At 35.1% G+C, this 26867-nt stretch overlaps 1 protein-coding gene across 2 annotated transcripts in view; it reads right to left on the bottom strand.

Annotated features, from left to right (window-relative positions):
• Positions 1 to 26867, bottom strand: part of TOGARAM1 (TOG array regulator of axonemal microtubules 1) — a 74065-nt gene that overhangs the window by 6796 nt on the left and 40402 nt on the right. Inside the window, exons 8-17 of one of the 2 annotated variants that reach the window (XM_068991336.1) lie at positions 20379 to 20468; positions 19004 to 19176; positions 18362 to 18515; positions 15264 to 15414; positions 9138 to 9243; positions 8604 to 8839; positions 8047 to 8205; positions 4989 to 5115; positions 2053 to 2171; positions 177 to 366 (exon numbers count right to left, since the gene is read on the bottom strand). In XM_068991336.1, coding sequence (XP_068847437.1) covers positions 177 to 366; positions 2053 to 2171; positions 4989 to 5115; positions 8047 to 8205; positions 8604 to 8839; positions 9138 to 9243; positions 15264 to 15414; positions 18362 to 18515; positions 19004 to 19176; positions 20379 to 20468 — 1505 coding nt within the window. The remainder of the gene's footprint in view (positions 1 to 176; positions 367 to 2052; positions 2172 to 4988; positions 5116 to 8046; positions 8206 to 8603; positions 8840 to 9137; positions 9244 to 15263; positions 15415 to 18361; positions 18516 to 19003; positions 19177 to 20378; positions 20469 to 26867) is intronic. The other variant, XM_068991337.1, reaches the window with a different exon arrangement.

The raw sequence follows: 26867 nt of genomic DNA, 5'->3' as shown, positions 1-26867 counted from the left end.
TTATAAAGCTTTCAAGGAGTCACCATCTAGTGGGAGGAGTCAAAACTTTTCTGTAAGTTTTAACACTTTAAAATAATATATATATATATGTAATATTAAGAAATAAGGCAATTATTATGCTGAAGAACTTTATTAACTATGGATTGAATATAAAAATTAATTTTGACGGTTCATACCTTCACAATGTTTCCAACAACAAGCTCTTGATTGTTTTCTGTATCTGATAAAAGCTGCTTAATCCCATTAATACGATCACGAAAATCTTTCGCATTTAATAAACCTGTTATGACTTTAATGTACTCAGCACTTTCTAAGGAATTTCGGGGAACTGATTTTCTGGTGATTTCACGAATTTCAGTTACCTCTCTAAAGTGAAACAAAGGTAAAACACAAACATAATAAATAATTATCATGTATTCACTTTTAAAACATTCACAAAATAACCCATAGCCACAATACTTGTGTTGGGGGTCCCTAATATTTCTGTTGGGTTTGGTAATTTGCTGGGAGGACGCATAGATTCAGCATGTAGTTTTACTCATGGTTAAGATTTATTATAGTAGAAGGATATAAAGCAAAATCAGCAAAGGGAAAAGGTACATGGGGTCAAAGTCTGGAAGAAACTAGATGCAAGCCTCCAAGGGTCCTTTTCAGGGGAGTCACACAGTATAAACTTAATTCCTCCAGCAACAAACTGTGACAATACATGTCAAATGTTGTCTACCAAAGAAGCTTCGAGGTGCAGTACCCAGGATTTTTAATGGGGAGTTGTTCATGATTGGTCCTTTGCCTGTGACATACCAAAATTCCCAACTTCCAGGAAGAAAGGAGTTCTTCACACCGTTTGCCCAAATAACAGAGGCACAGTAAACTACTCTTATCAGTTAGAGAATGGTGGGGAATCCTCCTGAAATCCTAGTTACCCTATGCTAGCTAAAGGCGAACCTCTCAAGCTGAACTTTCTATCTCTGTTCTGGAAGCAACCTAGTTCCTATAGTATTTTATTTCTCTCTAAAGAACTGTTTTAACATTTCTTGCAAAGAAAATATAATGGCAACAAATTGCCTCATTTTTTGTCTAAGCAAGTCTTTGTTTCTCCTACACTTTTTTTCTTCCAGTTTTATTGAGATATAACTGAAATATGGCACTGTGTAAAGTCTAAGGTATACAAACACTTGATTTACATATTTCATGAAGTGATTATCACAGTAACTTTAGTGAACATCCATTATCTCATATAGCTGCAAAATTAAAGAAACAGGAAAAAATTTTAATAAATAACTTTTATTTGTTTTCAGGACTCAGGACATACTCTCTTAACTTTTATATATAACATATAGTAGCATTATATTCAGGGCATATAGTACTCTCCTCTGTGAACTATACTTTGAAGAGCAAGGCTCCAAAACTCTATGGATTTTTATTTTTTATAAAATTTATTATTCAAAGATATACAAACACAGAAAATATGAAAGATACCTATGCATCTACTCATATAATTTTTAAAGTAATGTTTAAAACATATTTTAAAACATACCAAAGAGATAATACTTCTGAAAGATTTTTTAAAACTATATAATCAATCTATTAAATACTGCCTAATAGTTTAAACAGGTTACACCATTACATATATAATTATATTTTAAAAAATTTTATGATTATTTCTTTTTCTGGTTGATGGTTATTACAGGTGATTGGTTATACTCTTTTAATGCTTGTATTTCATACAGTTTTTTTGCTCCCTTAACCATAACTATGTATTACTTTTATAATCAAGGGGGGAAGTAGAGGCTATAAATTGAAAAAAATTAAAGAGTTGTCCAAGACAGGCCTAATATTGACAAGTTCAATAACACTAAAGTTTTACTAAAGTTTAGTTCACATAAAAGCAAGGTGCTGTGAATAAATAATTGGCTTGTTAAATCAAATTATCTCATATTTTCTAAGTCCTTACCAACTTCCAAAACTTGATTAAATTTTGACAAACACCCCTGGAATAATTCATGAAAATATTCAAATGAGACTATCATCAGGAGGAAGTAATGATGCTACCTTTCAGCTGAATTGAAAGCATCCCTAGAAACAGATGATGACCTTGTATTTCCAACACTGCCGGTATGAGATCGTCTTCCTTTTGCTGAAGGAGTATCTAGTGGTATCTCTCCCAAACCCTGTAAGTAAAGAGAGGCAGTGCAATAAAAGTCTTAAAACTAATAAAAGTGAAATTAACTTGGACAATGTAATTTTCATAGCAGTCATTGCTGATCTCTTATGACTGAATGCATTTTAATAATCTGCTATATTTATGCTTTAAAGGGTATCAGATATTTAAATTACCTTGTAATTAGTAGTAAATTAACAAAATATGTGCCCAGCACTAGCAAGTGATATTGACCTGGTAAAGCTGTTTAAAATGCAAAACGTCATATCTATATTTTATAACTACTCTTCTTAAAGCTTAAAATCTATATAGAAATCATGAATTTATATAGAAAATATGAATACATCATATAAACAATGACTTCCTATGTAATACTAGTATGAGAATAAACATTTAAATAAGAATTATTTAAAATTTATTTTTTTCTGATACTTGTACTTGAAATAACACACAGATATAATCAGCCTCATTTTAGTAAGATAATTTTTTACACGGTTAATTTGATAAATTCTATATGAATTAAGCTGAAATCCCATACCAATAGAAGAAAAAATGCTCTAAATTGTATATCACCACACATATTTGAAGTAGTATCCCTTCAAAAATCAATCTTTTACCTAAGTTGACCAGAGAGGAACAACATAAATTACCACAGAAAAATTCCACATCATTAAACTAAGCACATTTTTGCAAAAATTAATACGTAAATAGACTACATTTTTTCTTTTGCTAAACAAAAATATATGTTGAGTGGGTAACTACATGAAAGGGGCTTCCCTGGTGGCTCAGTGGTAAAGAATCCACTTGCCAATGCAGGAGTCACAAGTTTGACCCCTGTGTCGGGAAGGTCCTCCGGAGAAGGAAATGGCAACCCACTCCAGTATTTCTGCCTGGGAAATCCCATGGACAGAGGAGCTTGGTGGACTACAGTCCATGGGGTTGCAAAAGAGTTGACCATCACTTGACTAAACAACAATTATATGAAAAGTAGGTCTATTTGTTTTCCCATCTTAAAAGGAAGTCAACTCCATTCATTTCCATTACCTTATAGGTAACAAAATGTGCAGGGAATTTTATTCTTGTTGTGTTCCCAATGCTAAAAAGAACTGATTTTCTTTATACGTATATAATTTTATTTATTTATTTATTTTTTGGCTGTGCTTGGTCATCAACACTCCTTGGGCTGTTCTCTAGTTGTGGTGAGTAGGGGCTGCTCTCTAGTTGCAACGTACAGGCTTCTCACTGTGGTGGATTCTCCTGCTGTGGAGCACAGGCTCTAGGCAAGTGGGCTTCAGTAGTTGCGGCAGGTAGGCTCAGTATTCGCAGCTCCTGGGCTCTAGAGCACAGGCTCAATGGTTGTGACGCTTGGGCTTGTGAGCCTGGGCTGAGTTGCTCTGTGGCATGTGGGATTGTCCCAGATTGGATCAGGGATTGAACCTTGTTTCCTACGTTGGTTCAGTTCAGTTCAGTTCAGTCGCTCAGTCGTGTCCAACTCCTTGCAACCCCATGAATCGCAGCACGCCAGGCCTCCCTGTCCATCACTAACTCCCAGAGTTCACTCAGACTCACGTCCATCTAGCCAGTGATGCCATCCAGCCATCTCATCCTCTGTCATCCCCTTCTTCTCCTGCCTCCAATCCCTCCCAGCATCAGAGTCTTTTCCAAGGAGTCAACTCTTTGCATGAGGTGGCCAAAGTACTGGAGTTTCAGCTTCAGCATCATTCCCTCCAAAGAAATCCCAGGGCCGATCTCCTTGCAGTCCAAGGGACTCTCAAGAGTCTTCTCCAACACCATAGTTCAAAAGCATCAATTCTTCGGCACTCAGCTTTCTTCACAGTCCAACTCTCACATCCATACATGACCACTGGAAAAACCATAGCCTTAACTAGATGGACCTTTGTTGGCAAAGTAACCACCTACATTGGTAGGTGGATTCTTTATTACTGAGCCACCAGGGAAGCCCAAGAATCAATTTTTTCTTTTAGAAAGGTTGACTTTACACTTTTGAAAAGGGCTCTGGCCTAATATTACTTTTGATAGACTCCCCCACCCCTGTCTTTTGTCCTTAAGAAAAATAAAAAATAATACAACAAAAACGAAACAAAAAACTAAGGAAAAATAGCAAATACAAAAAACAAAACAAAAAATAAAAGCCCTTTGTTTTGGGAGGAACACGATCAACCCATTCAGAAAGTTTATAATCTTTAGCAATATAGAGTGGATAATTATAAATTGATCACTCTTTTATAGTTAAGAAACTCAAAGGTAAGAAAAATTACATTACCAACCCTTGGGTTACTTTATAAGGCACTTTTCACATTTCATTTCACTTGACAGTCCCTCAGTTACTCTTTTACAGACATTTTTGAATACTCAGTATCTACAAGGATATATAAGACATGGGGCTTCCCCTCAAGGAACTCCTTTATCAACAACGTGGTAGACGCTCTAACAGTGTAACGTACAAGGTAAATAAAGTACCAACTAAGTGTAATAAACATTATCCTCATTTTATAAAAAATAATAAATAAATGATATGTGTAAGATTATATAATTGCTACTTCTCAAGTTGTGATTCAAACACAAGTCTTGTAATTCTAATAAGCCACACTACTACATTCTACCAAATATCAACCTTCTATTCAATAAACATTTACTGACACTATGAATGTCTCTTCAGTACTGCAGTTGTTGAAATGCTACTGTAGATCTATTCTGAATGGCTAACAGAAATAATCAAAGAAGTAATTATTTCTATCCTTTACCTTCCTCAGCAAATGAACATTGCTTTTAAAGTTGTGTTATAAAATAAATTTCTTGTACATACCTTTTGCCGTAAGCTTTTAACAGATTCCTTAATATATGGCAAATCTTTAGATGGCACATACTTTTCAAGCATTTTATCAAAGTTAGGATGACACATCATGAGGAAAAGCATCTTTCGACCATAATACCTATGGATATTTAATATGTGAAATAATTCTATAAATCTTAACAAGCTTAAGTTTCTGTCCTTAGATTTAATTTTTTCCCCCAGTAGAAAAAAAAAACCTATCAACATCAAGATTATCATCCCTGTATTGAATAAGCCACTGAAATACAGTTGCACTAACTGGATTAGAGAGTACAGCATTCTCCTGCCACCCACCTTTTAAAAAAACATAGCTTCAAATCTTTTAGCTATATGTAAAGGAGAGTCAAAGCTATGACTTTTTCAGGCACCCAAGGGTCCATATAAAGACTGGCATTTGGCAGAACTGTGAATTAAAAGAAGTGTTTGTCTTTGTTCTGACTTCCTTGTCTGGTGACCTTTTGCTGCTCACAGGCTGGCCAGATGTTCTGGCCTAAGTCAACCCAAGATTCTGTATTTCTGACTCTCTCTCTTTTCCTCTTCCTGCCAAAACTTACCCAGGCTTCAATTCTTCAAAAACCTATTCTTTGCTATCTAAACTACATCCAAAGTTAGCTGGTAAATCGTGGCTGATACATTAATGAAATGTCTAATGTTCTCCAAAACTAGGTTTTTTAAAAATGCTACATTAGTTTTAACATAATTCTTTTGGGATAATACCCTAAGCCAGGATATCATTATAATGGTAAATGATGCAGTGGAAGTGCATACTGGAGATTATTTTTGGACAGGGGGGTCTTATATTACCTCATAAAACTGTATGCTTCTTCTTCCTGGAGACTTGACCCTAAAATAATTAAAATTATACCTTTACCTACAACTTGGAATGTATGACACTAGAAGAACCAGAGAAGGCAAAGCTTTTGTGGGGGAGATATATAAGATGATCTCAGAATCATTTATATCAACTAGATTTGTTCAAATGTAATGAAATTACAGAAAGGGAGGTAGTATCAGAGAATAAAAATTAGTTTTCTTGCCCCACAACCAGAATAAGGCAAACACCTAGATAAATAGCTCCTAATTAGTTATAGTTTCAAAGCTGACTCTAACTTTTATCCCAGAATGGTAAGGACTGTAGGTCTACCATAGACTGTAATGATACGCGAATGGCTAAAACAAACAAATGAGCAAGCAAAAGACAAAAAATGTAAGAAACACTGTAACTGGAAAGTTGTCATTATTCTGTAATTTTAAAACTTTAAATAAGAATCTAAGAAATGACAAAATGGATTAGAAGAATTACTATGCCATTAAGGAAAAGTTAAAATGTACAAAAAACAACTATTGTAAACTTTATTTTGTTTCTAACTGGTCTATTACGATCCAACCCTCCTAAACTGTTTTGAGCTTTACTGTGCTATTTTTCACTTTCACGCATTGGAGAAGGAAACAGCAACCCACTCCAGTATTCTTGCCTAGAGAATCCCAGGGATGGGGGAGCCTGTTGGGCTGCCGTCTATGGGGTCGCACAGAGTCGGACACAACTGAAGCGACTTAGCAGCAGCAGCTGCACAACTTCTAAAATGGCTACCCCAGAGATATCCGGCTCTAATTCCTACAATTTGTGAATATACAAGATGTAACTTCCAGGATTATGTTATATTTAATGGTACAGCTGATTTTAAGATAGGGAGATGATCTGGGTGGACCTAAGTGAATCACATGAGCCTTTAAATGCACAGAGCTTTCTGTAGCTGGTAGAAGAAAAAGAAGTCAAACAAATTCCAAGCATGAGAGGGATTTGCCTTGTTACTGCTGGCTTGAAGATGGAGGTGGGTTGCATGAGAAGGAATTCAGGTGGACATAAAGGAGCTGAGAAAAGATCCCGGCTGAGGGCCAGCAAGGAAATGGTAACCTCTGTCCAATAATCACAAGAAACTGCATTCAGTCAACAAGGTGAGTTTGCAAGCAGATTCTTCTATAGTCCAAGAGCCCTGCACTGTTACCACCTTGATATCAGCCTTATGAAACCCTAAGCAGAGAACCCAATTGAGCATGCCAGACTTCTAACCTAAAAATGGCAAGCTAGAAGAGCCTATGTTGCCTTAAATCACTATGTTTGTGGTTATTTGTTATGCAGGAATATTAAATGAATATATTTAGTTTCTATAATTTTTTTTGACATGATTTCCACAAGCTTAACTGTAGATACTTAAAGTAATGAACATCTCTGTCTTAAAATGTTAGAAGTTTGATGTCCTTTACCTTTTGGTCTCCACAAAGTCAAGGTCCTACCTTCTCCCTTTAATCTGAGTTCACATATAACTGCCATAATTTTTAGATTCTGTATGGGACATTATAAACATCTAGTCAAATCTTACTAATTTTATAGATGATGAAACAGAAGCTAACAGAGGTTAAGTAACTTGCTAAGGGCTGACAGTGGCTCGAGCTAGGAATTGAACCTAAGCTTCTGATTACATCCAAACTTCTGTCAGCATTACAGCTATAGTACCATCCATTTCTTAATTATTCTGTTATCCTTCCCTGACCATTCTTAACCTTCATAAAATTGTTCTTTGAGTACAAGACAGCACTCAAGAATTCATGGAATTTTCTAAGTGCACATATCTCATGTTATTCAGTTTGCTTCCTGTATTCTTCCTGACTGCTTGGAAATACATCATTTTCCCCTAAATGCATTTACCTTATATTTACCCACAGTGAATTTCTTCTGCCACTTTTCTGCCCACTTATATAGTCTTGTACGGTTTTCATGCAGATCATCCCTGGGACATGGCATCTTACTTAACCCAGAAGTATGTAGTGTCATCTGTAAATTTGGAGAATTCACTGTGCACGCCCTCAAGATCATTTACAAATCAGTCAAAACAGATCATCCCCCAGAACCAATCTGTGGGGGTCCCACTTTTCCATTTAGAAAAATGTTCATTCTTATTCAACCTTTGTTTCTACATTTAAGCCCTTGTAGTAAATAAGAGACTCAACAATATTTTTAGCAGCTACTTACCTGGTCTCTGGTGAGCTGTCCTGAGCAAATTTAGCAGCAGCGGGTAATATACGGTCAGCCATATCCTTTGTTCCAGATAAAACACGCTCTGGTTCCATAAATTCTACCACATCTGATAAATGCTGGGCAGCACATCTTCTTACTGCAATGTGTAAGTGGCTAGAGGAAACATGGTCAATTACAGTAGAGCTGATAAACTATTTTCCAAAGATATACCTTAAAAGTTAAATGATTACTCCTAAGCCTCAGCCATCCTTGTTGTAGGCCAAAATGACAAATTATTTACATTAGCTATCTCTTCCAAGAAGTTAAAAACAAAAGTTATAATCACTGACATTTATTTAGCTCCAGATCTATGAAGGTTAGTAACCCTATTAAAATAACATTATTGTCTTCTGTATGCTCAGTACCTAATCTGACTTTTACCACAAGGGAATTATTTAATACATGTTTTCTGACTGAAATAACATTGAAATTTGCTTTTTTCCCTTATACCCCAGATTACAAACAACTGCATTTTTAGTGCAAGGACATATCCAGATTATTTTGAACATTACCTTTGTCCTCCGTTGATAAGGGAAACCACTGCACGTGCAGGAGTTACATTAGTGATCATAGCTCTTAATGCCTTGTCAACATCTTCTCTTATAAATGTATTTGATTCTCCTGACTTCTGTAACAAAACTTTTACAGTATTATCTAGTTCTTGATCCATACTCTTTTTCAGGTGAGTGAAAAGATCACTTAAACAGACCACAGCAGCACGAGAAACTCCAGAGCGTAAATTTTTTACCTAAAAAAAAAAAATTTCCAAAATGTACATTTTGCTGAAATTCTGAAAGAAAATCAGTAATAATGACCTTAAAGCCAAATTTATTATCAAAGCAACATGCTTTAATACGTATAATATTATGTTTTAAAAAAAAATCAACATTTTATAAATTTTTTTAAATGTTGCAAAGTAAGGCATGAGTTATTTACATACAAGCCTACTGATTTCATTTAGTACAGTTTTTCAAGGTCAGGTAAATATGGCATGTTTATATTTTGTTATCCAAACACTCCTTAACTCAGCTGAAAAATAAGTTTACCTCTTGAACTACTGCAAAATTTGTTTCATGCAACTTTGTGTTCAGTATTTCAGAATGAAAAGCAGCTAAACATCTAATAAAGTTCAGTCCCTCAATTTTCTTCTCCCTAAGGGAAAGAGAAACAAACAACAAAATCATGTATTAAATGGGGCTCCACTGGAACAGGATCTCAGATTTCTTCTTCTTTTGTGAGTCTGCAGTATTGCCAATGAGGAGACCCTGTCTATCTTCCTTATCATGCAGGAAGCTCAAATAAAAGATATGGAAAGTTTTATTTACTCCCATTGTTCTACTCGTGATTCAAAACACCATTCAAAACCACTACTGACAGTCAAATTAAGCATATGCTTTGTAAATAAAAAGGAACATTTCTCCACTAGTAAGCATGTCATATTCTTTTTAGAGAATAGAAAGGAAAGGAGTGGCAGATGTGAGGGAAGCAATAAAACAAAAATGGAAGATTAAATAACTAGCCATAATTTTGTTGGTGATCCAAGAGCAGAAAACCATTGATGAGATGGTTATGTAACTCGTATTTCTTTTTCGTTATCTCACCTAATGAGACAGATGAAGGGTAGGTGAATACTAACAAGAGAGTAGATTTAAGGGGGATAGAGACATTACATTTCAAACTTGATGGTTTCCATTTTTAATCATTTGAAAAATGTAAGCTGAGTTTCCTTAGTTGGTAATATTGATAGTGGTTACTTTTTTAAGCATTTAAATCCCCTGAATAAATTGGGGGGTAATAGGGAGAAAAGACCCAAGATTTCAAGGTAGCAAGAGTAAATCTATTTAGCCGATGTCTGGTTCAAGATTTTCATTTTTTGGATAAGCATAAAGCTGTTACAGTTACCATTCAGATGTGTAAACAACAAGATTCTAAACATGAATAATAGAAAGTGTAGTCAAGAGAGGAAGGCAGAAAAATTAAGAAAGAGTGGCTGAAATTTTTCCAAATTTGATCAAAGCTATAAATTCTCAGATCCAAGAACAAATCCTAAATGGGATAACCACAAAAAAACACAAAATGGAACATCATTTTCAAATTACTAAAAAGACTGTTAAAGGGAATTTTCTTAAAAACAGCCATATAAAAAAGGGCAAATTACATACAGCAGAACAAAGATAACAACGATAAAAGACTTCAGGTCAGAAATATACAAGCCAGAAAACACTGAACAAAATTTAAGTGCTAAAGAGAAACCAACAACAACCAAAAAAATCAACTTAATTTATGAAGGAATATACAAAGCTTAAACTATACTTAGAGATTTTAAAAGCCCAGTAACTGATAGAAAAAGTAAACAAGAAACCAGTAAGTATACAGAAAATTTAACACCTTCAACCACTACCAACCAACTTGATCTTCTTAACATTGATAGAACACTACAACCAACACCAGAATGCAGACCGTTTTTTCAAGTTCATGTGAAACATTTATCTGCATAGTTCTGGTGTCAGGGTAATGCTGATGGCAAAGAATGAGACAGGAAGCACACCAGCTTCTTTGATGTTCTAGAAGTTTGTGTAAAATTGATTTATTCCTTAAATGTTTGATATAATTCCTTAGTGAAATGATCCAAGCATGAAGTTATCTTTGTGGGAAAGAAATTCAAATTCAATTTCCTCAAGAGATATTGGGTAATACAGATTATCTGCATCTTTTTGAGTGAGTTTTGGTAGACTGTGTCTTTCCAAAAATCTGTCCATTTCACTAAGCTGTCAAGTTTATGGGCCTAAAGCTATTTATCATATTCCTTTATTACTTATTTTTTCCTTCATTATTTAATAGCTGTATGATCAGTAGTGATATTCCTTCTCTCATTCCTGATGTAGCAATTTGTTTCTTTCTTTCTTCATCAGTCTGACTAAAGGTTTACCAATTATATTTATCTTCTCCAAGAAACTGCTTTTATTTTCATTTGTATTCCCAATTGTTTGTTTTCTATTTCACTGCTTTCCATTACATTCTTTATTATTTTCTTTCTTTGCTTATTTTGGGCTTCATTTGCATTTCAGTTTCAGGTGAAACCTGAGGTCACTGTTATAAAACTTTTCATCTTTTATAATATAGGTATTACAGGGCTATAAATTCTCCTCTAATTTAGCTGTTTCCCACAAATTGTGTTTAATTTTTAATTTCATTAAATTCAAAATGCCTTCTAATTTTCCATTCTTAGAGCCATGGGTGATTAGTAAGGATGATACTTAGTTTCCAAATACTTAGAGATTTTTCAGGTATGTGTTTCTGACTTCTAATTTAATTCTACTGTGGTCAGAGGACAAACCTTGCATAATCTGAAACCTTTTAAATTACTTGTTATATGTTTCAGAACACAGTCTTTCTCAGTAAAGACCCTTTCGGACTTGAACAGAGGAATTCTGTTGTTTTAGCTGAAGTGTTCTATAAATGTCAATCAGGTCAAGTTGAAATTCTTTTATATCCTTATTGATTTTCTTTCTTCTAGTTCTATCAATTAATGAGAGAGGATTGTTTGAGTTCTAACTATAATTGTGGATTTGTTTATTTCTCTGCAGTTCTACCAGTAGTTGCTTAATATAATCTGAAGCTCCACTATATGATAAATAAATGTTCAGGACGGCCATGTCTTCCTGCTGAATTAACTCCCTTATCAATATAAAATGGCCCTCTTTATTCGTGATGTGAGAGAATTCTAAATGAGTCTAATGATAAATGTCTAACAACAGTCTAAATGATAAGAGAGAAGTCTAAACCTTGCTTCCTGCCCCCAGTGTACATGACCTGAATAATACCCTCCCCTTAAGGGTGAATATGATGGGCTCTTACTTCCCTCAATCATGTTAAATTATACAGCAAAAGTGATTTTGCAAGTCTCCCTACAGTTCACCAATCCTCTGTTCATGTCTTTCCTCTAGCTTCTCTAACATAATGGATTAGAATTATAACTATAGTTAAAATAATGTCTTTGTCTAGTAATTCCATAATCTATAGCAACATTAGAACTGGGGATGGAACAACAGACTGGTTCCAAATCGGGAAAGCTTATTTAACTTATATGCAGAGTACATCATGTGAAATGGTGGGCTGGATGAAGCACAAGCTGGAATCAAGATAGCAAGGAGAAATATCAACAACCTCAGATATGCAAATGATACCACACTTATGGCAAAAAGTGAAGAACAACTAAAGAGCCTCTTGATCAAAGTGAAAGAGGAGAGTGAAAAAGCTGGCTTAAAACCCAACATTCAGGAAACTAAGATCATGGCATCCAGTTTCATCACTTCATATCAAATAGATGGGGAAACAATGGAAACAGTGACAGACTTTATTTTGGGGGGCTCCAAAGTCACTGCAGATGGTGACTGCAGCCATGAAATTAAAAGACACTTGCTCCTCGGAAGAAAAGTTATGACCAACCTAGGCAGCTTATTAAAAAGCAGAGACATTACTGTACCAACAAAGGTCCATCTAGTCAAAGGTATGGTTTTTCTAATAGTCTTGTATGGATGTGAGAGTTGGACTATTAAGAAAGCTGAGTGCCAAAGAATTGATGCATTTGAACTGTGGTGTTGGAGAAGACTCTTGAGAGGCCCTTGGACAGCAAGGAGATCAAACCAGTCCTTCCTAAAGGAAATCAGCCCTGAATATTCATTGGAAGAACTGATGCTGAAACTCCAATACTCTGGCCACCAAAGAACCGACTCATTGGAAAAGATCCTGATGCTGGGAAAGACTGAAGGTGGGACCACGAAGGGGACGACAGAGGATGAGATGGTTGGATGCCATCACCAATGTGATGGACGTGAGTTTGAGTAAGCTCCGCGAGTTGGTGATGGACAGGGAAGCCTGGTGTGCTGCAGTCTATGGGGTCGCAAAGAGTCAGACACGACGGAGCGACCGAACTGATCTGATACCATTTTTGGATTAGTTTCCATTGTTTGCTTTGTCCCCCCTCTCATGGGTTGTGTTTTCCTGCCTCTTTGCATGCCTGGTAATTTGTTACCAGATGCCAGGCACTGTGAATTTTTATCTTAGATATTTTTATATTCCTATAAATATCCTTAGCTTTGTTATGAGATATAGTTATTTGGGAAGTCTGATCCTCTCAGGTCTTGCTTTTATGTTCTGTTTGGTGGAACAAAGTCAGTCTTTAGCCTAGGGTGTACTCATTACATAGATGAAGCAAAACTCTTTGGACTATTGTACAATGCCATGTAACTTGTAAGGTTTTCCACTCTGCTGGTGGGGAGAGAAAAGTATTCTTGGCCTTGTATATGCTCCAGGGATTGTTCTTTGTAACTCTTATGAGTGTTTCTTGTTCTGGCTTCACATGCATGCCTTGACCAATACTCGGCTAAAGATTTGAGAGTAATTCTCTGAAGGATCCTAGAGTTCTTTAAGAAGCTGTATCCTCCTCTGGCATTCTGGCTGCAAGCTCTAGCTATCTTGGCCTCCCCAAACTCGCAGTTTTATCTCCATTTCTGCTGATATGTACATGGCTTTCCCCTTCCTAAGCTGTGATTTGAAAACTCTGCAGGAAGTTAGCAAGGGCAATTATAGGGATCACCTTGTTTGTTTCTCAGGGATCACTGTCTTTCACTGCCTGGTAAACAATATTCTCAAAACCACTGCTTCATGCATTTTGTATGATTTCTTTAGTTCTTTCTAATGTGAAGGCAAATCTAATACCTGTTAATCCATCTTGGCAAGAAATAGAAGTTTAATAGTTCTACTTTAGACATATTAAATTTAAAATGCCTACTGTAATCCAAGTGGAAGTGTCAAGTAGCAGCTTAGAGCTTATCAGCTTAGAGGTCAAGAAGATACCAGGAATTCAGATATGCATTTATGAGAAATCAGAGTATGGATGGAATTTAAAGCTATGAAGCTGAATGAGATCATTTAAGAAAGGGACTGGCAAACTATGATTCACTGACCAAATCTGGCCCCATCAGAGTTTTCTTCTAGAAGTCAAATTTTTTAAGTAAAGTTCATTTAAGCACAGCCATCCCCATTTGTTTTCATAATGTCCAAGGCTGATTTTTCATTATAACAGCAAAGTTGAGTAGCTGCAACAGAGACATGTGGCCTGCAAAGTCTAAAATATTTTACTGTCTGGTTCTTTATAGGAAAAGATCGCCAGCCTGGATCCTTGAAATGAATGTAAATAGAGAATGTGAGTGGATTAAATTCTGGAGCACTCCTCAATACTGAAATCAAAGAGAACACCAATAAGCACTAGTACTGAATCAGGAAAAATAAGCTCGCACATAGCAACAAAGACGCAATGCAGTCAAAAGAAAAATTAATTAAAAAAAAAAAGGGAGTGTCAACTGTATTTCAAATGATGCTGAGAGGCTAAGTATGATGACAGTAAGTGACCAGTGTAGATTTAGCAAATGGTTACTTTTGCAGTTTCAGTGAAGTAAAGTGACGGTCGTGGACGGGAGGGTTGAAAGTCAATTAAAGAAGGCTGAGAAGAGAACAAGAGGTGAAAAAGTAGACAAATGAATTGCCATTTTTAAGGTCTTTTGCTAACAAGTGAGGAGAAAAGAAATGTGAACATGTGAAGACGGTGTGCAGTTTAGGAAGGATTTTTAAAAAGAAGAAATATCCTGGCACATTTTTATGCTGATGAATATGATCGAGGACAAAAAGCAAAACTGAAGATGAGGTACACACTGAGGATGAAGACAGACTGAAGGAATAGAGGAGGAAATGGGCCAGAGCAGCCAATACATGCTCCAGCTGAAGCAAGCGGAGTGCCACTGTCTTTCTGTTTGCCTTGATTTACTGGCTGGGCTGGCTGGGCAGCTATGCAGCCATGGTAGAAACAGAGTAAGTATTTCCAAGACTTCTGTAGAGTAAGTATATTTCACAGAGAAACACTTGGAGAAATGATGAGATTTGTACTTAACACCGAAAGGTTAATAAAGCTAAACTATATCCTTATAATACATGTCATGACTGTTAATATAGCACTCTATGAGGCCCAGAGTTCAGCTGTTAATTATAAGCTGGGAAAAACCCAGACTGCCTAAGAATGTAAGTAATCATTTCTATGATTATTATAATAGGAAATGTTTTAATTCATAAAAAATAATTTCAGAAAACTTTTGGAACAGGGATGGTTAACTCACCAATCCTCATCAGCTAAAAGCCTCAGAGCTTCTGTCAGTGCTACTTCGGGTTTAGAAAATGGCCGTAGTTCTGATGAATCCATAATTTCTGGACTATGAGTAACAGAAGGCATCCTTTCTTTATACTGTGGAATGGCTCCAGATGCTTCGTCTAAAACAAAGAAACATACTAAATAAAGCGTAAACTAACTCTGATACAAAGGGGTACAAATTTAATATTCTGACCATGAAGTCTATAAATATTGAAACTTATATTAGTTTGTTATTGTTGTTATTTAGTCACTAAATTGTGTCTGACTCTTTTGAGATCTCATGGACTATAACCCGCCAGGCTCCTCTGTTCCATGGGGTTTTCCAGGCAAGAACACTGGAGTGGGTTGACATTTCCTTCTCCGGGGAATCTTCCTGACCCAGAGATTGAACCCTGCATTGCAGGTGGATTCTTTACTGCTGAGCTGGGGGGAAGCCTCAACTATTAGTTCAGTCTCCAACAAAACTATAATACCTGATATCAAAGTTATTTAAAAACTTATTTTTTATATATAAAACTATTAAATTACATTACTATAAATGTTTAAGTGGTTTTGCAGTCATGAATCATACAACAAAGTTTAGCTTTAAGAGCTAGCAATAAAAGTTGGTAAGAAGAATATGATCCCATTTTGTAAAAAAAATGTGGATGCACACCTAATTTACCATACAATTGATAACAGAAATAAAGCTTTGTAACAACTGTGTATAAATTACCAGTTTTGCTATTGGTATGGTTTTTCCTGTGGTCATGTATGGATGTGAGAGTTGGACTGTAAAGAAGGCTGAGTGCTGGAGAATTGATGCTTTAGAACTGTCGTGTTGGAGAAGACTCTTGAGAGTCCCTTGGACTGCAAGGAGATCCAACCAGTCCATTCTGAAGGAGATCAGCCCTGGGATTTCTTTGGCAGGAATGATGCTGAAGCTGAAACTCCAGTACTTTGGCCACCTCATAGAAGAGTTGACTCACTGGAAAAGACTCTGATGCTGGGAGGGATTGGGGACAGGAGGAGAAGGGGACGACAGAGGATGAGATGGCGGGATGGCATCACGGACTCGATGGACGTGAGTCTGAGTGAACTCTGGGAGTTGGTGATGGACAGGGAGGCCTGGCGTGCTGCGATTCATGGGGTCACAAAGAGTCGGACACGACTGAGCGACTGAACTGAACTGATAGCACTTATGGTATACTAGAAATCCTAAGATCATATGTAGTAGCATGATCAATGTTTCTTCCACAATCAAACATTTACTATCCATTTTCCAGATATAAGGCATTGTGCTAGATATTGGGGAAATAGTGCACAGGGTAATACCTACCACAAAGCCGCTATACACTGTAAGACACATGTAGTGAAGATGTCAGAGAGAAAAAAAAATCAAAAAGATAAAATAGAATGTGTAATGGCTTTTGTAAATGGGTAAAGATTAGTTATTTTTTCATGTTGAGTTTTTTTTTGGCTACACTACATGGCATATGGGATCTCAGTTCTCCAACCAGGGATTGAACCTGCATACTCAGCACTGAAAGCACTGATTCTTAACCACTGGACTACCAGGAAGGTCCCTAAAGAGATATTTAAATACTTCATATTAGATGTTGTGACAAATGCTTTACAAACTTTACATTTAATTCTCTCAACAAAGGTGTGATATATATTCTCATTATCTACAATTTGCAGCCGAAAATAGAACTGAGTTTTACAGAGGCTAAGAAATGTATTTAAGGTCTCAATGCTAATGAGTGGTAAAGGCAGGATTTTCATCTAGGCAGACTATCGCTTTTGATTTTATATAAACAGGTCTAAGAAAGAATTTGTACTTTCCAAATTTTATCATATACCAGATAAGAAGATGCATGCAAAAAGATGAATATATCATTTTGGATTACTGTAGTGATAAATTAGTACCAATTTTTGTTTGAGTAAATCATATCTGAAGAAAATTACATGACAATTAATGAATATAATAAATAGACCTCAATAATTTTTTTGATGGTTCATATGTACCCTCATTAGATTTCATAAATAAGATTGACATGTATTAAAAAAAAAAAAACTTCGGAATTTTATAACCCAGAAAGAACAGCAAATTCAAAACAGCACCACTATTATTTATTGAACTCCTGCCTGCATTGTGCTAAATGCTTCATTTATATCATCTTATCTGATTCATTCGACAACTTTATGTGATGGTTACTATTATTCCTGTATTACAGGTGAAAAAACTATTGCTAAAGTTTTAAGGACTCCCTCTCAATATCTATTTTACTTTCATTCTCAAGAGAGAATAATTCATTAGGAAGGGATGTGTATATAACACCAAATTATTAACCTCAGCATTATATGACAATTTCTATTGTTTTTACCTGGAAAAAAAGAGAAACAAAACAAAACAAATATTACTCTGGAAAAGGAGGTGTACAGAACATCAATCTAAAGCAGTGTTGCCCAGGCTAGGGGCTTTCTTTTCTTAAAAACTTCTTCTCTTGCAGACTGATACTTTTACAAAATACAGTAAAAGTGTTATGACAACAGTTTCTAAAAGGTTATTCTCACTTTCTGTATTTATCTTGTAAGCATACTCTTCTGTTCAAATAATATAAGGGTAACTTCAGGGAAGCACTCTCCTTATACTTAGAAATAAAACCTGTAAAGCCTACACTATAGGTTAAAAATCACAAAATTAGTTGATGTCTCTAGAATGAATATGTAACAATTTGTGATTTGTTACTATTTATATTATTTGCTATATTTGTACTTCCATTTCTACTTTGAACTACTGGCTTAGGTAAGTTTTGTGGGTTTTTCTCCCCCTAGATTTTATGACAGTAATAGTGAAATTATTTGAGAATGCTGAAAATTCAAATTTCAAATAGTTATATATTATATTATATATAACTATCATATATAGTTAACTATATATGTTACTGAGTCATTCAAACTTCAGTATGATAGCTCAGCATATTCCACTATTAGTCATATATCACCCTCAGTTAAACCACAGTACAGTAGTTTTAGAGTATTATGAATTAAATAAAATGGTACCAAATGTTAAATTCCACTTACTTTGAGGTGCCATTTTTTCATTTCCTGTATGTTTCATTCGTTCCCAGGGACTCTGTTCCTTCTTTTCAGAATCTTTAATGTCAAAAAGTTCTTTTTCCTCTTTTCTCTTTTGTCTCATCTTGTCATAAGTAGATTTTGAAATAGAAACTTTAATCTGCATGAAAAAGTTGAAATAGCTCTAATCAGTTAGAGTATGACACTTAAAATAACCATCTTCATCTTAGGCAACTGTAAGCTATACAAAATAAATTATACATTTCTTAGTCCTTATTTCAGTAATTCTAAAATTGAATAGAATTACATAGTACCAACTGCGAACTAAATTTGTGCCTAAAGATACTAGTTTGTTACTCCTTGAGGATATCCTAGAAAATTGTCAAATATATACATACACACATATATATGTATATAAAGTACAGGTAGAATATAAAGTACATTAGATACCTTACACCAGAATAACAATATATTTGGTGGAAAAGGAGAATAATCTATCATTTACATGATTAAGGTTCAGGAATTTCAATTACATTGAGATTAAAAAAATTATAACCAAAGCACTTTTATCACCCCAAATCTGATACATACAAAACAATAACGTATCATAAGCTTGAATTTACCCTAATAATTAGGAAATAACCTTACATCTTTTTCATTCTCAGAATCAACATATGATGGAATACTCTGCTGAACTGCTCTTCCATAAATCCCTGATGGTGGTTCAGTATTTTTAACTGCAAACGAAACCCCATTTTCCACAGAAGTTATCACTGATTGACTGTAGGTTGCTGGTGCTGGAATTGGATTTCCAAATACCCCTGAAAGCAACCAACCATCAAACTGTCATTAAGTATTTATGTGATGTTACACAGGACAACAAAGTTATAAGACAAGGTTTTAAAAGAAGTAAACAATATAATTAATAAGAAAAACATATTAAATAATCGCAAAATATAAAAACACCTTATCAAAATGATAACATAATAACAAAACATTTCATGATGATGTCAAGTGAGAACTGCATATTTGAATACTGTAAGTTCTGAGTTCACATGAATGAAAGGTTACATGAGCTGAGTGTTTAAGATGGTTTCAAAGAGCAAGGATTTGAGTTGGGACTGGAAGACATAAAAGAATTTGAGTAGACAAGTGAGGAAGGCAGGGAGAACATCCTATGAGATAAAGATGTTCGTAAGCAGAGCTCAGCAAGTAGAAAGCATGTTTGTGGAGTGATGTTTGATTGGGCACAAGGCAAATAGAGAAAATAAGCTTATAAGGAGAGGCTGAAGTCAATCTGAGGAGGATCTAAAATTAACTTAATGATATCAACAAAGAAGTCAGGAAAGCTTTCTAAGCATTTCATTCTATTTACCAAAAATAAGATGTACACCCTCAACATCTATCATCATCTTCTAGTTTTGCAATTAAAAAAGAATCTAGTTGGGTTGTGTTAACGGACTAGATGGAGAAATCTTTCTACAATGTATATAGGTATTTAATCATCACATTGTACACTTTAAATGTCTTATAATTTTATTCGTCAATTATACCTCAATTGATAACTTTAAAGGATATTTGCAAACAAGTTGTTCAAAGGTTTCTCAACCTACCTGAAATATATTTCAGATACTAATTAAGATTTGTCTAGTCTTTGCATGAGATGTTATAGAATTATATTAATTTATATTGATTACTAAGTCAATCAAAAAGGACTACAATTTGAATTTAAACCGCAATAAAATTATTTAAGCTATCCTAGAAGTATCTTAGAAAGTGCCTAAACTGCACTGGTCACATAATACATCTCTCTGAAAATTACTGACATAAATTTACCATTGTTTCATTAGAGGACAGAAATGTGGTGCTAAGTATTCATTTTTAATTCTTTCAATTTAACAATATTTTCAAAAAGAAAGTTCTATTCAACACCTGAAGCACACTCTTCTCTATTCTTTATTGATATGCTCTGCTTATACGTGAAGAAAACATACAATTAAAAGGCTAAATAATTTTAAAATACCTTTTCCAACAACTACTACTGAGTCTTCTGATAAGGTATTTGTAGACATGAAGTCAAAACTGGAAATTTGGTGGAAATTTGATGATGACCCTGTAGATGCTAAAGAAACAAACAAAAAAACATACTAAAAAATACATACTTATGTAGTATCTTAGGATATCAAAACATGGTTTTATAAAACTGAAAATTAATTTCATACAAAGAATTTATAATTTATATATTTACACATTAATTCAATAAATACTTAGAATACTTGGTTTGTTCAGTGTATATTCTTGTGTCCTTTGTCATAGATTAATTGACTGCAGATTTATGGGTTTATTTTTGAGCTCTGTGTTCTTTTCCATTGATCTATGTATCTGCTTTTGTGCCAATACCAAACTGTTTGATTACTGTAACTTTGCAGTATTGTTTGAAGTCTGAAAGGAATACGCCTCCAGCTTTTTTCTTTTTCCTCAGTATTGCTTTGGCAATTCTGGGTGTTTGTGGTTCCATATACATTTTATTATTATTTGTTCTAGTTCTGTGAAATTTGTCATGGTTATATTGATAGGGATCACATTAAATCTGTATAATTTGTTTTGGGCAGTATAACAATATTAAATCTTGAAATCAAAGAGCAAATGATATCTTTCCATTTCTTAAAATCATCTTCAATTTCCTTTATCAATGTTTTATAGTCTTTGGTGTATAGGTCTTTCATCCTTGTGGTTAAGTTTAGTCCTAGGTATTTTATTTAATTTTTGGATGTGATTTTTTTTTTTTTTTACTTTCTGGTATTTGGTTTTAAGTATAAAGAAATGAAGCAGATTTCTACATATTACTCTTGTATCCTGCTACTTTGCCGAATTCACTTATTAGTTATAATAGTTTTTGTGTGGCGTTTTTAGGGATCTCTATATAGAGTATCTGGAGAAGGCAATGGCAACCCACTCCAGTACTCTTGCCTGGAAAATCCCAGGGATGGAGGAGCCTGGTAGGCTGCCATCTATGGGGTCGCACAGAGTTGGACACGACTGAAGTGACTTAGCAGCAGCAGCAGCATATAGAGTATCATATCATCTACAAATAGTGACAGCTTTACATCCTCCTTTCTGATTTGGATATCTTTTATTACTTTTTCTTGTCTGACTGCTGTGGCTAGAGCTTCCAAAGCTACACTGAATAGAAGTGGTGAGAGCAGGCATCCTTGCCTTGTTCCTGAATTTAGCAGGAAGGCATTCAGCATTTCACCATTGAGTATTATGTTGGCTGTGGGTTTGTCGTAAATTGCTTTCGAGATTCATTCCCTCTGTACCTACTTACAGGGCTTTCCTGGTGGCCCAGACGGTAAAAAAAGAAGTTTGTCTGTAATGCAGGAGACTTGAGTTCAATCCCTGGGTAGGGAAGATCTTCTGGAGAAGGGAATGGCTACCCACTCTACTATTCTTGCCTGGAGAATCCCATGGACAGTGAAGCCTGGCAGGCTGCAGTCCATGGTGTTGCAAAGAGTCCAACATGGCTGAGTGACTAACACTTACCTATACCCACTTTGGTGAGAGGTTTTTTTTTTTTTTAAATAATGGACGGATGTTGAATTTTATCAAATGCTTTTTCTGCATCTATTGAAATGACCATATAGTTTCTGTCTTTTCTTTTGATGATGTGGTATATATCATATTGATTTGATTAGGTATAATAAACTGTCCTTGAAATCCTAGAGTGACTCCAACTTGATCATGTTTTTTGATCCTTTTAATGTACTGTATTGGATTCAGTTTGCTAATATTTTGTTGAGGATTTTTCCATCTATATTTATCAAACATATTGACATGTAATTTTCTTTCTTCCTTTTTTTCCCTGTAATTATTCTTGGTTTTGATATCAGGATGATGGTGGCTTTACAGAATGAATTTGGGAGTGTTCCCTTCTCTTCAGTCTTTTGGAATAATTTGAGCATAGGTGTGAGGTCTTTGTATGTTTGGTGGAGTTCCTCAGTGAGACCATCTGGTCCTAGACTTTCGTTTATAGGGAGTTTTTCAAAATAGATGTTCGATTTCACTTTTAGTAATTGGTTTATTCAAATATCTGTTTCTTCTTGATTCAATTTTGGCAGACTGCATATTTCTAAAAACTTGTCTAATTTGTTGGCATATAAATCTTTGTAGTATGAGTTTTTGTATTTCTGTGGAATCAGTTGTTATTTCTCTTTACTTTCTTATGTTGTTTTTTGGGTCCTATTTCTTTTCTTCTTGAGTTTGGCTAGAGGTTACCAAATTTTATTTTAAAAAATAGGGGGGGGGGCTCTTGATTTTATTGATCTTTGTACTTTTTTATCTCATTTATTTACTCTCTGATATATATTTATTTCCTGATTTGGGATCTCATTTGTCCTTCTTCCAGGTCTTTTAGGTGGGAGATTTTTTGAGATTATTCTTCTTTCTTAAGGCCTGTATTACTATAAACTTCCCTCTTAGAAAAGCTTTTGCTGCATCCCACAGATTCTGTAAGGTTGTGTTTTCATTGTCATTTGTCTTGAGGTGTTTTCTGATTTCCTCTTTTATTTCAATGATGACCCACTGGCTTTTTAGTAGTATGTGGTTTAGTATCCAAGTGGGTTTTTTTCTTATTATTATTTTCTTTCTGTGGCTGATTTCGAGCTTCATACTGTTGTGGTCAGAAAGATACTAGAAATAATTTCTATCCTCTTAACTTTGTTAAGGCTTGTTTTGTGACCGAGTATGTGGTCTACTGCTGAGAATATTCCACAGGGACTTGAAAAAAAATGTGATTCTGGGGTTTTTGGATGTAGTGCCCTACAGATATTAATTAAATCCACCTGGTCTATTGTATCATTTATGATCTCTGTTTCTTTATTGATTTTCTGTCTGGAAGATCTGTCCATTGGTTTCAGTGGGGTGTTAAAGTTGTCTACTATTACTGCCTTCCTTTCAATTTCTCCCTTCATGTTTTTAGTATTCATTTTATATATTTAGGTGCTCCTATATTGGATGCACACGTTAATGAATGTAATATCCTCTTCCCGTATTGATCCCTTTGTCATGATAAAATGTTCTCTTTTTTCCTGGGCTGTTTAACGTCAATTTGTCTGATATAATTATCACTACTCCCATTTTCTTGCTACTTCAATTTGCATGATGTATCTTTTTCCATCCCCTCACTTTCAATCTGTGAGTGCCCTTTATCCTAAGGTGATTCTCTTGTAGGTAGCCTATTATAGGTTCTTGGTGCTTTTTTTTAAAATCCAATCTGCCACTCTTTGTTTTTTTGATTAGAGCATTTAGTCCACAGACATTTAAAGTAATATTAGTAGGTATGTACACACTGCCATTTGAAAACTTGCCTCCCAGCTGATTTTGCATTTCTTCTTTTTGTATTTCCTTTTAGGGTTTGATGATTTTCTTTTATATTATGCTAGAGTTCCTTTCTTTTTTGGTTTTGTGAATCTACTTTTAGATTTATGTGACAATTTTGCTCGGTAGAGTTTCCTATGTTGCAGGTTTTTTTCCCTTTCAGGACTTTGAATATACGATGCCATCCCCTTGTGGCTTGCAAAATTTATGCAAAAAATCAGGAGATAGCCTTATGGGGGTTCCCCTGTAACTGACTCTGACTCCTTTCCTCTTGCTGTCTTTAGAATCTTCTCTTTAACTTTTTCTATGTTAATTATGATATGCCTTGTGTGGGTGTTTAGGTTCATTTTGCTTAGGACCCTCTGTGCTTCCTGTACCTGGATATCTGTTTCCTTCTCTATGTTTGAGAAGTTTTCAGTCTTTTCAGCAAGTGGTGTTGGGAAAGCTGGACAGTTACATGCAAATCAATGAAATTAGAACACTACTTCAAACCATACACAAAAATAAACCTTGTAAGACCTAAATATCAAGGCACCATGAAACTCCTAGAAGAGAACATAGACAAAAAATTCTCAGACATAAATTGTATCAATGTCTTCTTAGATCATTCTCCAAAGCCAAAAGGAACAGAAGCAAAAATAAACAAATTAGACCTACCCAAACTTATAAGCTTTGGCAGAGTGAAGGAAACTGCTGTATAAACAAAGCAAAAAGTCTACCTATGGACTTGGAAAAAAATATTTGTCAATGTGTGACTGAGAAGGGCTTAATTTCTAAAATATACAAATAGGAAAAATTACAACTTAATAACCAAAAAACTGAACAACCCAATGAAAAGTGAGCAGAAGACCTAAATTGACATTTCTTCAAAGAAGACATACAGATGGCCGACATGCATATGAAAAGAATAAACTAGGAGTACGGGATTAACATATATGTACTACTATACATAAAATAGATAAGCAACAAGGATTTATACAGGGAACTATATTCAATATCTTGTATTAATAATAACCTATAAGGAAAATTAATCTGAACTACATTTCTCTAAATATACATACATAAAGCTGAATCACTTTGCTACATATTTGAAACTAACACAATATTGTACATCAACTATACCTCAATTAAAAAAAAATGAAACCTAGTTCAGACTAGGCACTGGACAGAAAAGAAAACTTTCTTTACTTAAGGAGTTCATACATATCAGAATAAGGAGTTTCAAAGATGTTAGAAAATAATCATAGCACAATAATCAAACAAAAAGAGGATAACCTTGAAGGAAAGCTTCTCACTCCTGGGAAGAGATCAAGTCAATCTCACAGCAATCTGTACTTTCCTAGATTAATTTCTAACTCAGTTTATGATTATTTATTTAATTATTCTTTCTTCTACTAGACTGTAAGCTCTATGGGGATAGGACTCATGTCTAGCTTTGATTTTCATTCTTTTCCAGAGATCGTTAGTACAGTGCTTGGCACACAGCAGGTGCTCAATAAATACGTTAAATGAATATTACAAGACAAAAAAATGAAAGAAAAATATAATTAATTTAAGGTCAACTGACAGAAACATCTGGTAGCCCCAGAAAGTGTTCAGTGACACAGAAACAAATCTCAGTAAATGGAACAATTTGCTTCACAATAGTTAACAAACGTAAAATCTATACATTAACTATTAAGAGGTGATTGATAATTAAATCTCATGGGAGGAAATACATACATAAAGACTATACCTAAGTAGTTTAATTTCATTTATAAGAAACACTCATATAACATCATTTTTTTTTTCACTGCACCTCTTAGCATGTAAGACCTTAGTTTCCTGACCAGGGATCAATCAAACCTTTGCCCCCTGCATTGGAAGTATGGAGTTTTAATCACTGGACCACCAGGGAAGTCTGATCTAGCATCATTTTTAATATTACTTTCACTTTTTACCCTATATTTTCTTTAAAGCAAAGAATTATTGAAAGAAATACTGCTCAAATCTCAATCCTAAAATAAAGATGCTTAAAAGATTCTTTGCATATGAACTACCCTTTTTTTGTTGTTGTTATTTCTGCCCCATTTATTCAAATAGAGAAAGAGAAAATATTAAGTTATAGAATCTAGTTTGCTAGCAACAAACATCCATCTTAATCACTTTCTTAAATCGTTAATTGAAATTCAAGGTTACTATACTAGAAAATGGTCACATTCAAAGGGACTATCAGCAGAGGAGAGAAAGAAGAGGAGGTTTGGAGAGCTAGTTCTAAAAAAAGTCTGAGGTTTCTTTCTTGCAAAAGGAATCCATTCACATCTGTCACTCATCACCAATATTTCTCCTGGGAGTCTTTTTATTCCTTTTAGCATTGCACTCAATATTTACTTTAATCTGATTATTTGAGGATGCAGGTTTTGCATGATTATTAGTTGTGGCTAGATCATCATCACTGTATTCATTTAATATGTGGCTTCCCAGGTGGCTCAGTGGTAAAGGCCAATGCAGGAGACACAAGAGATGCAGGTTCAATCCCTGGGTCAGGAAGATCCTCTAAAGTAGGAAATGGCAAACCCCCCTCCAGTATTCTTGCTTGGAAAACGCCATGGACAGAGGAGCCTGGTAGGTTATAGTCCATGGGGTCGCAAAGGGTCAGACATCACTGAGTGACTGAGTGCACACATACACACGCACCATTATATACGAAGCATAATACAGATGTAAAGATGCCTATATCTTAATTTTATCTTATACTACTCCAGACCAGAAGCATGGGGAAAGCTTTATAAAGAAGTGGATTTTAGCCAGTATTCAAAAAGCAGACATGGACTTCCCTGGTGATACAGTAGGTAAGAATTCACCTGCCAATGTAAGGGACACAGGTTCGATCCCTGGTTGGGAAGATTCCACATGCCACGGAGCAACTAAGCCACAACTAAGCAACTAAGTACCACAACTACTAAGCCCAAGTTCTAGGGCCTGAGAGCCGCAACTACTAAGGCAAACAGTAGCAACTACTAAGCCTGAACACAACAACTACGTAGTCCATGTACTGAGAGCCTGTGCTCTGAAACAAGAGAAGCCACCACAATGAGAAGTCTGTGTACTGCTAAGAGGAGAAGCCCCTGCTCATCACAACTAAAGAAAGCCTGTG

The sequence above is a fragment of the Capricornis sumatraensis genome, chromosome 19 (genome assembly GCF_032405125.1).
Source record: "Capricornis sumatraensis isolate serow.1 chromosome 19, serow.2, whole genome shotgun sequence".
NCBI classification, from domain to species: Eukaryota; Metazoa; Chordata; class Mammalia; order Artiodactyla; family Bovidae; genus Capricornis; species Capricornis sumatraensis.
This window is presented reverse-complemented; position numbering and strand designations above follow the sequence as displayed.